Source organism: Sorex araneus, chromosome 2 (genome assembly GCF_027595985.1).
Source record: "Sorex araneus isolate mSorAra2 chromosome 2, mSorAra2.pri, whole genome shotgun sequence".
NCBI classification, from domain to species: domain Eukaryota; kingdom Metazoa; phylum Chordata; class Mammalia; order Eulipotyphla; family Soricidae; genus Sorex; species Sorex araneus.
The window spans coordinates 231714367-231729211 of NC_073303.1; the positions used below are offsets into that span (position 1 = coordinate 231714367).

Here is a 14845-nt window from a genome sequence, read left to right on the forward strand (position 1 = left end):
ACCAGGACTGCCGCCACATCCCCCTCAGCCCTGGACGCTCTCCAGAAGAGGTGCCTCCCCCCTGCAGACACTTGCTCACTCGGACATCTGCACACGCGCACACACACACACACACACACACACACACACACACACACACCTGCTCGCTCAGACACCTGCAAACACACACACACATACACCTGCACACACGCACATCTGCACACACACATACCTGATCACTCAGACACCTGAACACACACACACACACACACACACACACACACACACACACCTGCTCGCTCAGACACCTGCACAGGTGAGTGGGGACAGGGAGCCCGGGTCAGGGGAAGGAGCGAGTGGCAGGGCCGAGAGGCTCCAGCCAGGGCTACTGTGCTATCCCAGGAAAGCGACTTTGCCTCTCTGGTCTGTACGATGCAAACAGAGTAAAGCCAGATGCTCTGGTGCATGTGAGCCCTGTGAGAGGGGCTGGCATGGCCGGGGTTTCTGGAGGAAACAGGGAGGCAGGGAAGTAAAGGGGGCAGCATCCATCTCTAGGCAAAGAGAGGAAAAGCAGGCGGGTGCCCGGGTCCTATGATGACGAGGGCGGGATCTTCGTCAGGTCTGACCCCAGAGAGGAGAGGTGGGACAGGCGCAGGGTGAGACAGACCATGAGTGACATGTGCCCCCAGGCTGTGCTGGGACCAAGGACACAGTGACCCTTCCTGCCCCCTGAGCTCGGCCACCAGCGCACGGGGGCACCCATCCATCACCCACACTGAACATGGCTCATGCTTACTCGACTTCAGACTGACACCTCCACGGGAAGGACCTCAAAGGGCTGCCTGTCCCAGCCTCTGTCTCTCTGTATGTGAGTCTCACTGTCTCTAAGTCTCTCTGTCTCTGTCTCTCTGTTTCTCTCTATCTCTGCCTATGTCTGTGAGTCTCTCTGTCTCTCTGTCTCTGTTTCTCCCTGTCTTTGAGTCTCTGTCTCTTTTTTGCTGCTCTTTTGGGTCACACTCGGCGGTGCTCAGAGCTGACCCCTGGCTCTGCACTCAGGGACCACTCCTGGCGGTGCCTGGGGGACCATCTGGGGTGCCAGAGATGAGCCCAGGTGGGTGCTGCAGGGCCAGTGCCTCAAACCCTGCACTACGGCTCAGGCCCCGTCAGGGCAATGACAAATGACTCCTTCTCCCCGGGGCCTGGGGGCTGGAGGGCAGCTGTGCATGCGTGTCGTGGTGCCTTTGTCAGAGTGGCGGAGGCTGGGCCTGGGGAGAGCGGCAGGGAGCGGGGAGCGTCTGGGTCTGGGGGTCGGCCACTTGCTTCCATTTCCCAGGTCCTGATCGCCCATGGAGGCAGGAAACCTCAGCCAGGTCTCCGAGTTCCTCCTCCTGGGCCTCTCCGAGGACCCCCGGGAGCAGCAGCTGCTCTTCGTTCTCTTCCTGGTTATGTACCTGGTCACAGGGCTGGGCAACCTGCTCATCGTCCTGGCCATTGTCACCGACGCCCGGCTCCACACCCCCATGTACTTCTTCCTGGCCAACCTGGCCTCCGTGGACATCTGCTTCACCACCACCACCATCCCCAAGATGCTGGTCAACCACGTCTCGGGGCACAGGGGCATCCCGTATGCCGGCTGCCTCACCCAGATGTTCTTCTTCATCTGGTTCATCTGCATCGACAGCTTCCTGCTGGGCGCCATGGCGTATGACCGCTATGAGGCCATCTGCCGCCCCCTGCACTATGCCACGTCCGTGACCCCTCTGGTCTGTGTCCTGCTAGTGGTAGCGTCCTGGGCTGGGGCTTTGGGGAATGCCCTGGTGCACACGATACTGATGGCCCAATTGTCCTTTTGCGCCCACAACCGGGTGCCCCACTTCTTCTGTGACGTCAGCCCCCTGCTGAGACTGGTGTGCTCTGACACATCCCTCATCAACTTCGTCCTGAACACCGTGGGCGCGCTGCCCCTGTTCATTCCCTTCATGGGCATCCTGGTCTCCTATACCAACATCTTCGCGGCCGTGCTGAGGATCCCATCCACCAAGAGCAAGCAGAAGGCTTTCTCCACCTGCGGCTCCCACCTCTCCGTGGTCACCCTGTTCTACGGGACCCTCATCGGGGTGTATTTCAACCCCACATCCTCCCACACTGCCCAGAAGGACACAGTCGCTGCAGTGATGTACACGGTGGTCACCCCCATGATGAACCCCTTCATCTACAGCCTCCGGAACAAGGACATGAAGGGCGCCCTGGTGGCCCTGGTCAGCAGGAGGCCAGCTTTTCCTTGGTGACCAGAGAACCCAGGTGTCCGTGTGTCTACACATGCCACAACCTGTCATGAATGTCTCTTTGTGGTCCTGATCTTGGATGTTCTCTTCACATGGGTTCTGGTCTTTAGTTCGCCCACCCCCACCGTCCGTCAGGCATCTGTGACATTATTAAGTCCTGTTCAAAGAACTGAGGGTCCCACTGGGAGCCCCCGCTGTCCCTGACTTTGTAACAGGGACACTACATCCAGCAGTGTCCAGCGGTCACGAGGACATGTCCAGGACTCACTTTTCATCAGTTTGGGGTTTAACTACTCTCACTAAGAGACATCGAGTTTCAGAAACTCAGGATTCCGCAGGGACACTCTCCCAGGCAGAGCCCCGAGTCTTCTTGCATTGGCGTTATTCGGCTCCGGGAACTGCCCGCGCCCCTGTCACTCTGTCCCGGGTCTGCAAGCATGGCCCTGGCAGGGAGGGACCCAGACTCCCCCTAGACTTCCTCCAGAGCTCCAGCCATGCCTGAGGCCTCGGAACCCCATGCCCGTGCCTCTCTCCTGCCATCACCCAGAACACAACACAAACCGGGAGCTGGGCATCACCACCCTGTCTTCACCAGCAGTTGTGAAAACGTGACGACACCTCGCTTCTGTTCCTCTTCACAGCCCGCACCAGCCGGGCTAAGCCCAGCTGCTGGTAGCTCTGCAGACAATGAAGTCACAGCATCACATCTGCTGCCACTCTCAGTTATCCACATTCGTCTTTGGAGCCAGCAGCCATACACTTAAGGGTGATCGGGAACGTGGCGAGTCACTCTCGTGGCCGTGCTGTCCACTGGGGGGCGCTCTGTGCCGGGCGCAACCAGAGGAACCGGTGGGTGGGAACCTTGGAGCGCGTGTGGTCGCCTGGGCCATGGTGCCCCTCAACATCCTCCCGACGTCCCCCCCATGGCCCCCGCATGTTTTCTTCTGAATTCTCCCCTGCGTGTCAGCTGAGCACTCCCGAGTGAGCGTCTGTTCCTGCCGCAGCAGAGACACCCTCCCGCTGTGTTCTGGGGGCCAGGCCGGCGTGCGCACATGTGCCTGTGAGGGCCATTCTCCCCGTCATGGTTGTGCGTGATCCAAACCCTGCAGCTGCCATCACTGTCACACGGTGCTCCCACACGAAGCGTGTGGGACAAATCGCCCTCAGTCAGAGCCCAGGGCCAAATACGGGAGGTGGTTCTGGGCCCCTGAGCGCAGGCAGGCTTTGCGCATGGGGAGTTGGGACCCCCAGCAGCACCAGGCGCTGCCCAGGACACAGCCGGGAGTGGCTGCAAGCACCTGGTGGGGAGGACCCAAAAATAAAAAAGGAAAGAGAAATGGTTCTCAGCCTGGCAGCTCTTCATTCCTTTGACATTCATCTCTGAGCTCACCTGCCCGTGGAAACCAGCAGCCAAGGAAGCGTAGGGAAGGGCCGGAAGGTGGGGCGGGGCAGAGGCCGGCCTGCCCGAGGGGCATGGGCAGCATGGCCGCAGGCCTGTGTGCCAAGGAAGGTGCCAGAGAGCAGAGGTCGTGAACAGCTGCCACACGGTAAACTGACCCTGACTGGAGGAGACTGCCAGAGGGATGGCGGCCCTGGGCAGAGGCCACTCCCTGGGAGCCCTGGTCACCATTCATCACCCTCACTGTGGCCAGAGCTTGTGGTCAGGCCAGTTTTTCGGCATTTGTGGGTGAGCAGCTTCCCAGTTCCCTGGCAACTGGCATCCCTTCCTCCTCCCCACCCCCGCCCCACAGCCACCCCCATCCTGGGTGCAGCAGGACTGGGGGAGTGGCTGGGGACCCCCGGGAGTCAGAGGTCCTGGATTCGAATTCCAGCCCTGCCCCCGAATGTCAGCACCAGGCTGGCCCCCTCTGGGCTCCTCAGTGACACGTGGGGATCCTCAGGCCTCTCTGTCCCTGAGTCATCCTGCTCCTGAACCCTTCATGGCCCCAGGCGAGACCCCCTCACACCCGCCCTCCAGTGCTCCTGCATGCGGCTCAGCTGAGGTCAGCACCTTCCTCCGCCTCTCCCCTCCCCACCCCGCGCCCTGCTGGTCAGTGCCCGGGGTTCACAGGCCTGGGGGGTGCCTGGTAGTGACAGGGCGGTCGGGGAAGGGGGGCCGATTCCCCACACAGGGGCTTCAGCCAGGCTGCAGAGGGCAGGAGGGAGGGGCCAGACAATTGGAAGCCAGGAGGGCACCTGCTATGCACGCGGATTCGGTCCCTGGCATCCCAAGCACCACCAGGAGTGGCCAGGGGGTCAGAGACACAGAAGATAGACAGACAGATCCGAGGTCAGACAGACAGACAGACGCAGAGCATCGCCGGGTGTGATCCCAGAACAAAACAAGGAGTCAGGAGGGAGAGGCACGTGGACAGGCCCTGTGTGTGCTGGACACGCCAGCCCAGCTGTCTCTGCATGCTCAAACAGGCGAACAGCGACCCACAGGTCCAGACAGAGGGTCCAGAGCACGTGTATAAATTCAGAAGGGCTTCCTGGAGGAGGGGTTGTTAAATCTGGGCCTTGAAGGATGAACAGAAGCTTCCTGGAAACAGGAGCCTCTGTGGCACCGAGTCAGCCTCTCAGCAGGAGAGACGGCCTGGACCAGGGGCCGGGGAGCCAGGACCAGGATGGGCCATGGAGTCCACTGCCCCAGACAGTCAGGGACACTGAGGCTGTCACACCACACGCCAGGCAGGGACAGAGACCCCACTAAAGCTGAAGCCAGCCGGCCTCCTCCCTCCCCGCCCGCCGGCCCCGCCTGCTTGGCCTCTGTCCTGCAACCATCAAGAAGAAGATGCAGATGCTGACGCTGGACAAAGAGAATGCCCTGGACCACGCCGAGCGGCCAAGACGGACAAGCAGGTGAGGCTAGGCAGCACCAGGATGGCCCACACCCTCTCTGGTTGGTCCCAGGAAGGGACCAGGCTCAGGGAGGGAGGGGCTCGGGGTCTCCGGGGAGGACAGCGGCTTGGAGAGAGAGCCAGGGCCAGCGGGAGCAGAGACAGACGGAGATGATCAGAGGGACAGGATGACAGCGGGACAGACAGAAGCTGGGGATGAGCGTGGGGGTTGGGGCATGAGGAACACTGAGTGTGACGCCCTGTGCCGTATCAGTGTGAGTTTAGGTGTCACTGTGAGACTGTGTGTGGATGACAGGGAGTGAGGATGGGTGTCAGGTCATGGGGTGACATGACTGATGGGAACCCTGGGGTCCCATCCTGCTCCCCTGGGGTCCTGTCTACTCCCCTGGGGTCCTCCATGTCCCTGACTTCTGGGGTGTCTCTGCGGTCCAGGCTGAGCCCCAGAAGGTTGAGGCCAGAGCTTTGGGGACCAGGCTCAGGAGCCTGAGGAGTCAGACGTGTGGGGGCTGTCGACCCCCACAAGGCAGAACCTGGTACCAGGGTCTTTATGGTGGGAGTTCCTGGTGGGAAAATGTGGAGGGTCCTGGCACCCCAAGGTCCATCCACACCCCCAGGAGCGTCTGAGGGTCCAAGGAGCCCCAGGCCCGCCCCACAGCAGGTGAAGAGGCAGTGAGCTGAACTTCCTGGGCCTCCACCCTGGGTCAGGGGGCAGCTGGCAGCTGAGCTCCAGAGTGGGGTCATTTCCTGCCCTGCCCGACTTCCCCTCCCTGCCTGGCGGTGACACAACCCAGCAGCCAGACAGCCCCTCCCGCCCATCCTCACCCGCGTCTGTCCCGTGCCCAGGCGCAGCATGCATGCACACGGCACATACGCACACGTGCACACCACTCCACACACACATACGTGGGTTCACAAACAGACTGAGCACGCTGCTTCATGCACAGACATGCAGACTTACAAGTGCACGCATACAGCTGCACACACACACGGCAGATACACACGTGCCGTCAAACACATCCTGCCGCTCCCGCCAGCCCAGGTTCTCCCTCTCGCTGAGGTGTGAGTGGCCCATGTAGAGGCCCCAGTGGCCAGGCCAGTGGCTGTCCTTGGAGGAGGTTGGCTTGTGACCAGGGTCCTGGGGGCCTCCATGCTCTCAGCTGGGACACAGGCACGGGGCAGTCCCAGCAGTGGGAGGCAGGAAGCGCTGAGTTCGGCCTGTCCCGTGGGAATCGCTGGGCCCTACTGTCTGTCCTTCCTCCACACACTGCCCAGGGCTGCGTCTACCCTGCAGCCCAGAGGGCCAGGAACTGAGGGGCAGAGCAGGGAAGGGCTGTCCAGCTGCTCTCCACATTCTCTCCCTCCAGGGGCCTCACTGCTGGGGTCGGGGAGGCGAGTGGACATAGCCCCTGCCCTGGGTGCACTGGGGAGCCAGAGTGACATCAACCCCTTGACGGGATGGTCGGACAGTGACTCAGCCAAGCGCCTACATTGCTTGGGCCATGGCGCAGGCTCCCGGCACCACATGAACCCCAGAACCACATGGCGAGGCCCCACAGTTTGGGTGAGTCTCTCCAACGATGTTGTTACTTATTTTGTTCTGGGGCCACACATGGAGGTGCTCGGGGTCACTCCAGGCTGGCTAGGAGGACCCTGTGGGTGCCAGGAATGGAACCAGGGTCGGCCACAGTCAAGGCAAGAGCCCTCCCCGCTGTGCTGGGTCTCTCGGCTCCTCATGATGCTTTTAAAACCCTGTCGAAGTGGAACAAAACTGAGGAAGGCTGGAGGGGTGTGGATGACGGCGTGCGTGCGTGTGTGTGTGTGTGTGTGTGTGTGTGTGTGTGAATTCCCAGAGAATTGAGGGACCCCCCCAAAAAAAAACAGGTCAAGAAAGAGGAGGGGGCGGGGGCCGGAGGTGCACACACAGACGGGGCCAGAACAGGGCGCACGGAAGACGCGACGCTGGTGCAGAAGGCGCCCCCAGGCTGATGTGTCCATCGGTCCCCAGGTGGAGGAGGATTTATCACACCTGTAGCAGGAAATTAAGGGGACACGGGATGGGCTGGACACGCGGCCAGAGAGCCTCAGGACGCGCAGAAGATGGAGCCGTCGCAGAAGCCTGCCGCGGGCGTCAGTGCGCCGGCCGGAGGGAGCCGGTGCGGGCGCACGGGCGGCGCCGGGGAAGAGGAGGAGCCGGAGGAGACTTTCTCCAAATAAGTCCCGAAAGGGGCCCCTTCCCGCAGCTGCGGCCAGCGGTGCCGACGTCAGGCCCTGCCCCCGCTGTGCTGACGTCGGCGGCCGGCCGGGGTGACCTCATCGCCCGGACGGCGGCCCGGCCGGGGGGCGGGGAGAGGCGGGGGCGGCCCCGGCGCTGGCAAAGGCTCGGGGGCCGGGGCGCGGCCGCTGCAGCTCTCGCCGGAGCCGAGCCGAGCCGAGCCGCCCGCAGCCGCCCCCCGCGCCATGGCCGGCCTCAACTCGCTGGAGGCGGTGAAACGCAAGATCCAGGCCCTGCAGCAGCAGGCGGACGAGGCGGAGGACCGCGCGCAGGGCCTGCAGCGAGAACTGGACGGCGAGCGCGAGCGGCGCGAGAAAGTGAGCCCGGCCACGCCGAGCCGCCGAGGGGGCGTCCGTGGGGGCGGGCGGGCCCGGGGAGGGGAGCGGGACGCGGGGAGCCTGGGGAGGGGAGCGGAGCGCACCATCGCGGGGAGCCCGGGGAGGGGAACGGAGCACACCATCCCGGGGAGGGGCACGGGGAGGGGCGCGGGGGGCACCATCCCGGAGAGGGGCGCGGGGCGCGGGGAGTCTGGGGAGGGCAGCGGCCGCGGAAAAGTGGTTCCCATTGTCTGGGGCCGGCCTTGCGCGCTCGCTCGGCTCGGGCCAGACGCGGGCAGCTGTTCCCCGAGCGCGGCGCGACGACGTGTCGGCTCCGGCCCCGGCTGGGGGCGGACGCTCGCCCGCGCCTCCCGCTGCCCCCCCGCCCAGCGCGGCCCTGCGCCCCTGCCGCGACCCCCACCCCACTCCGCAGGGCGCTGCGCGTGGGCTCAATCCCGGGGCAGCGCAGGCCGCGCGGGGCGGTCGTGCTTCGCGGGTCCGGGGAGGGTCGCAGCAGGGCCCCCCCAGGCGCCGGCCGGGGCGGCGGGCAGTAGCGCGCGAGCCCGGGGCGGTCGGCTGTGATCTCGCCCCACGCGGTCCGGCGCGAGGCCGCGCGGGCCCGCAGCTGGTTCCGTTTAGGCGCGGGGCGCGTCCCGGGCGCCGGCGCTTTGCCTTATAAGGGCGCGCGCGCGGCAGGAAGGGGCGCGGTGACCGCCGCATTCCTGCCGACCAGCGCCCTTTCTCTGTCTGTCTGAACAGCGTCCAGGAATTTGGCATTTCCCAATGACCTTAGGGATCGATGCCTCCAGTAGGGGTGCTTTCGGCGCGGATTAAGCAATTCCACCAAAAAATAAAACACGTTGGGGTGGGGGTGTATGGGGGGTGACTCCCACCCCAGGGGCTGAGGAGTGAAAGTCCGTAATCAAAGTTTCCATGGGGGGAAAAGGCTTGGGTCGCAGCCAGCAGCGCATGGACGCTGGGCGCTGCCCTAGAGGCCGGCTGGGGGCTTGGGACAGTGCAGAAGTGGGGGTGGGGTGGTGGATTCCCCAAATCTCCAGGAGGGCCTGGGCCTCAGAAAGGGGTCCTCGCTGCTGGTTTCTCAGACCATCCCCCCCTCCCATCCTGCCTCCCCACTCCGTTTTTGCTGCCGCCTTAGCTCAGGCGCCAGGAGCACCCGCGTTCTCTGGAGATCTCTGCTCCATCTGGGTGGTGAGAGTCGAGGTGGCCCGCCTGGGGCAAGCCCCTGCTCCGCCACGCCCGTCCTGCATGCCTTAGTTTCCCCACCTGTGGAATGGGTGGGGTGCTGGCCCTTCTGGAAATGACCAGTCCCTGGCCTCCTGCTGGCCTTCTCTGTTCCGACGAGGCATCCCCTTTCTTGCTTTCTTGCTCTGGCCTTGCTCTCCAGGTGACCAGACGCCCCGCGGCTCCTCGCTGCCCCCAGCATCCTGAGGTCCAGGGTTCAGCTCCCCGATGATGTCAGGGGAGGGGAGATGACTCTGAAGTTGCTTTCCCCAGATCAGGGCCCCTGAGCTCTCTGCTCTCCCCAGGCCGAAGGGGATGTGGCCGCCCTCAACCGGCGCATCCAGTTGGTGGAGGAGGAGCTGGACCGGGCACAGGAGCGACTGGCCACGGCGCTGCAGAAGCTGGAGGAGGCAGAAAAGGCTGCAGATGAGAGCGAGAGGTGAGCCCCCTGGCACGGAAGATGCTTGGCAGACGCCCCCCAGAGCGGGGCTGGTGGGTGTGGCCGCTGGGTGGGGTGGGTGGGTGGGGTTAAGGACCAGGGCGCCAACCCAGGTTCAGTCCCCGGCATCCCATGGCGCCCCGCCCCCCCATACCAGGCACCGCCAGGAATAACCCCTGAGCATTGCCTGGTGTGACCCAAAAAAGAAGGGAAAAGTTCGGCCATGCAGATTTTGTGTGAAGTTTTAGGCTCTAATTCCCAGTAGATGCCAGATTGTGCGCAATGTAGGGGGCTGGAGGGCAGCCGGGGTGGCTCGCAGGGCCCCATGGAGCACCTCTTTGCAGAGGGATGAAGGTCATTGAGAACCGGGCCATGAAGGACGAGGAGAAGATGGAGATTCAGGAGCTGCAGCTCAAAGAGGCCAAGCATATTGCCGAGGAGGCTGACCGCAAGTACGAGGAGGTGAGTGGCCTCGGCTGGGCACGGCGGGAACGCTGAGGGTTCAGAGGGGCCTGGAGGTGGGGGTCACCTGGGTGGGCCCACTGGCATTCTGCAGCTAACGCCCGGCCCCCTCTCGGTCACCTGCCCAGATGCCCTTTGGTCCACCACTGAGTGCCAAAGCACAGCCTGGCCCTGCTCGGGGCTCGTCAGCTGGGAAAGCTTTGCTCCTCTCCCTGTGCTCAGGCCCAGTGGGCTAGGCAGCAGGAAGACCCCCTGGTGGGCACGGCCAGGGTAGGGGGGGTGCCCCGCCAGCCATTCGTGCTCCAGGTCAGTGCGCGCTGTTGCTCTCTGCAGGTCGCTCGTAAGCTGGTGGTGTTAGAGGGAGAGCTGGAACGTGCTGAGGAGCGGGCCGAGGTGTCTGAGCTGTGAGTGGCAGGGATGCAGGAGCAGGGGGGTGAGGGCTGGGACCAGCAGACGTCAGGTGCAGGCCAGGCCCCTCCTGCCCGTCAACAGCGCAGAGTTGCCTGTGCCGAAAAAAGGGCTCATCTGCATGGCAGGAGGGCTCGATCCTCGGTATCCCATAGGGTCCCCCAAGCACAGAGCCAGGAGCACCCCCTGAGCACTGCCCAGTGCGGTCCACAAACAAAGACAATTGGGCTTATCGGAAACCACGGTCCAAGGGACCATCAGTCTCGAGTGGAGCCACAGCCCCGGGCGCAGGCTTTGCAGCGGGATCCCTGGGTACTCTGCCCTGAGTGTGGCCCTACCTCATCCCCAAGTGAAAGGGGGGAGGGGGAGGGCTCACGTGCCCCCTGCCAGACAGGCCCTGGGTGCTGTGCAGCTGACACCACTTCTGGCGGGGGCAGCAAGGCCTGTGCTGTGTCCCACGCACCTCCCTGGCTGGTTCGCAGCATAAAGGCAAAGTCGGCTGGAATCTGCAAGCTGCCCCTCCTCCCTGCCAAACAAAAAGAGAGAAAAGCAAACAGAACTCTAGTCCCCCGGGCTTCGGGAGGAATCCAGCTCCGCCAGCTTCCTGCAGCCGGCCAGGCTGCCCCTGGGTCCCCAGAAAGCCCTTAGCAGTGTTCCTTCCCACATTCCTCTGTCCCTGGTTGGTTCCCCCACGGTGATCTGCCTTTAGGGGGGTTGCCTGCTGCCCGCAGGGAGGCGGCAGAAACTCAGGTCTCTGTCTTGGTGCAGAAAATGTGGGGACCTGGAGGAGGAGCTCAAGAACATCACCAACAACCTGAAGTCGCTGGAGGCGGCCTCGGAGAAGGTGGGCTCGGGCAGCGGGCGACTGACCTCCTGCCTCCCTTGTCACACTCGGAGCCTGCCCCCCCTTTGCAAGCGTCTTCCACTGCGCCCTCCACCCCGAGCCTCACCCCTGTCTGCTCTCCCGACAGTACTCTGAAAAAGAAGATAAATACGAAGAAGAGATCAAACTTCTGTCGGACAAACTGAAGGAGGTAAGCGCCCGGGCCTGCCTCCCTGGGGCCGCTGCTCCCCGCCTTTGGGGATGCAGCCCACCACACCTTCCCCACCCCACCCCCACCCCCACAGGCCGAGACCCGGGCTGAGTTCGCGGAGAGGACGGCGGCAAAGCTGGAGAAGACCATCGACGACCTGGAAGGTAGGAGGGTGTGGGCCATCCTGAACTGCACCTCAGGGCGGCCTGGGGGGGGCCTGTAGGAATGGGGCTGGGGGGCACCGACTACTGCAGCCCCCAGAGAGCAGACCCTCAGGCCGAGGCCCCTCAGGGTCAGGACAGCAGAGATGGGGCAGCCAGGAAGGCACTTCCCTTGCACATGGCCAGTTAGGGTTCGATCCCCCGAGCCCTGTCAGGAGTGAACCCTGAGCATCTCTGGGTGTGGCCCAAAAAGGAAAACGAACAGTCCTCACCTCCCTCCTCTCCCCAGCCACGCTGTGTCCCCAGAGTCTCGGGAGCACCAGGCCGGGGTCCCGGCAACGGGCAGCCACGCAGCAGTCAGGCCTCAGACTGTCCCTTCCTCCGCTCCCTCCGGCTCCCTGCTCCTGTGTCCTCACACCCCTCTCCCTCTCTCCCTCTCTCCCTCTCTCTCTCTCTCTCTTGGGCTCCGCTGCGCTGCCTTCTGTCCTGCATCCCTCTTCCGCGCTCTCCCAGACGGGCTGTTCACTCAGAAGCTCAAGACTCAGGCCTGGGCCGCAGCGCTGGAGCACAGCCTCGGCGACGGGGTCTCCCGGCTGCCTACTCTGCCCTCTGACACCTCCCTCTGCCGTGGCCCAAGGGCCCAGTTTCCCTGTTCTCCGCCGGCCAGCAGGAGCTGGACCTCTCGAGGCCTTGCCAGGGCTTCGGGACAGGACGCTGGGACTGCTCGGCCAGCCGGGGCACAGGCCTTGCAGGTGGGGGGCTGGTCTGGATTCTGTCCCGAACACCACAGGGTCCCCGAGCCAAGAGTAACCCCTGAGGACTGCTGGGGTGAACTAAAATCCTTGGAAATCCTGTCCACATGCTGAGGCGTCACAGCCAGGTGCCAGCCGGCCACCTGGCCTTAGGTCACGAGCTGTCCTAGGTAGAAACGGCTTCACAAATGCCGGGAGTGGTGGGCGGGGCTGGAAAAGGCGCATCCGCTCTCTGCTCCCCCACTCCTGGTGTTGCTGCATGCGGTGCCACGGGTCAAATCCTGTGAGGGACCTCGCCCCATCTGTCTTCCAGATTTAGCACTTGGCCCTTGACTGAAACTTTATTTCTCCAGTCATTAAAATGCAGGGTTGGGGGGCCGGAGTGGTAGCACTGTGGAGAGGGTATTTGCCTTGCACACAACCGACCTGGCTTCGATCCCCGGCATCCCATATGGTCCCCTGAGCACCGCCAGGAGTATTTCCTGAGTGCAGAGCCAGGAGTAACCTCTGAGCATTGCCAGGTGTGACCAAAAAAGTTAGAAAAAGAAATAAAAGGGAGGGGCTGGAGTGATAGCACAGCGGGTAGGGCGTTTGCCTTGCACGCGGCCAACCCGGGTTTGAATCCCAGCATCCCATATGGTCCCCCGAGCACCGCCAGGAGTAATTCCTGAGTGCATGAGCCAGGAGTGACCCCTGTGCATCGCTGGGTGTGACCCAAAAAAAAAAAAAAAAAAAGAAATAAAAGGGAAAAAATGCAGAGCTGAGGCCTGGGAAACGGTGCGGCTGATCGGGGCCGGGGCACGGGGCCGGTGTGTGTGTGACCAAAGGAAAGAAACTGCTCCAAAGGCCCCGCTATAAATGTTCCTGTTCCTTTAACCGAGACGCCTGTTAATTCATCCCCCTCCCTTTTCAATCCTCACCAGAAAAACTGGCCCAGGCCAAAGAAGAGAACGTGGGCTTACACCAGACACTGGACCAGACGCTAAATGAACTTAACTGTATCTAGCATGGCCGCTCCCAGCACACCCGGCTCTGTGGATTACGGGGCCAATCGTGAATACTGACCAAATATTTTGTATCAGAGAAAGCTTCGAGCACCAGCCCCCTCGCCTGCCTGCCTTCCTTCCTTCCTTCCTTCTCTCTGTTCGGCAGGGTCCCTCCACTGCTCATTCTTCAGCCCCCACCTGGAGCTCCCACCTGGAGCTGGCCTGGGTGCCTGATTGGCTTCGAGGCCCATGCACACGCTTCCTGCTCCTGGGGGGGTGGGGGGTGGGCCAACCCATTCAAACAAAGGGGCTTTTCCACCCAGAGCCCAGGCGGGTGGCCACACCAGGGGCAGGTAAACCTGATCATCCCGGCTCTTTGCGCCTGCCACCACATGGAACAGCCTCTCCGTGGGGGCAGGGTGGGGGGCTCTCCAGACCCCTGCAGCCCCCCAGAGTTATTCCTGCACCTGCACTGGAACAGCCGCCCTAGGCGGGAGGGGAGGTGACCACCATGTCAGCCCAGTACTGACCACTGGTCAAGCCGCTGCCGGGCAGCAGCCCTCTGTCCTTCAGAGCAGCCAGCCAATCTCCCTTCCCTCGACCGTCGCCAGGCCCCAGTGGGTGAAAGGCCAAGAAACTCCTGATCAAACTGGATACGGGGCCCTCTGAGCCAAGGCTGCGTCTCTGGGCCCTGTCTCATTTCTGCCTTTCCCAGTGAACATCTCCGAGCTGAGACATTCCGTGCACCCCCACCCGGCGCGGCACGGGGACCAGCTGATGTTTACAGTCCCTCACCTCGGCCCGAGTGCGCCCTGCTGCCGGCCTCACTGTCCTATTTATTGAGCTCCACACTACCTGACACTAGCCAAGGTGCAATGATGAATGAAGTCCACTCTCCCCTAGATTCTCGCAACTGTGTCCTATGTAACAGTTTCACTTTTTCTACATTTTGGTCCAATAAATTTTTACATAAAGGAGGCTTGTGTGAGTCCTGAGGGGTGGGGAGGTAATGGGAGCAGACCCCCGAGAACCAAAGCAGGGCCCAGGTGGAGGGTATACCATTGTCATTCTGTGTGTTTTGGGGGCCACGGCTGTGATGCTTACAACTTGGGGGACCATGTGTGGTGCTGGGGTCCGAACCTGGATTGGCCTTGTTCAAGGCAAGTGCTCCTACCTGTCCCCCTACCCCTCTGGCCCCGTGACAATCACTCCTGCAGGTGTATGGCATCCCAAAGCCCCGGCCGTGGCTTCCTCCGATTCCCCAATACTAGCAAGCAGAAGGAACAGCCACTAAAGGTGAGTCTGAATCAGCGTGTGGACTAAGGATGGTGAGGGAGAAAGCGAGAAGGTGGGAGGCAGGAATCCCAGGGAGAAAGATGCCATCCAGAGAACGAATACTTCAGACTTCAGATTCTCATGCAAGGAACTGAAGTCTCCACAATACTTGGTTTCACTACCTGAATGTTTGCCCCCAGGTCCCAGCTGGGGGAAGGGGACAAGGAATCACAAAGAGAAGCGACAGTCCTCACCCCTACCACAGCCTTCAGCAGGCATGCTCAGGGCTGACTCCTGGCTCTGCGCTCAGGAATCTCCTGATGGTGCTCAAGGGACCATATGGGATGCCGGGGATCAAACCCTGGCTTGGCA

At 62.7% G+C, this 14845-nt stretch overlaps 1 protein-coding gene across 4 annotated transcripts; it reads left to right on the top strand.

Annotated features, from left to right (window-relative positions):
• The first annotated feature begins 1325 nt into the window (after positions 1–1325).
• Positions 1326–14175, top strand: TPM4 (tropomyosin 4). Of its 4 annotated transcripts, XM_055127250.1 has the most exons (9): positions 7395–7714; positions 9262–9395; positions 9740–9857; positions 10191–10261; positions 11034–11109; positions 11237–11299; positions 11394–11463; positions 11974–12212; positions 13136–14175. In XM_055127250.1, the coding sequence occupies exons 1-9, from the start codon at positions 7583–7585 to the stop codon at positions 13196–13198; spliced, it is 966 nt and encodes a 321-aa protein (XP_054983225.1). In that variant the 5' UTR covers positions 7395–7582; the 3' UTR covers positions 13199–14175. The 4 variants fall into 4 exon arrangements, with proteins under 4 accessions (XP_054983223.1, XP_054983225.1, XP_054983226.1 ...); XM_055127251.1 differs by lacking the exon at positions 11974–12212; XM_055127249.1 differs by lacking the exon at positions 13136–14175 and having other exon boundaries at positions 11974–12770.
• Positions 14176–14845: the final 670 nt, after the last annotated feature.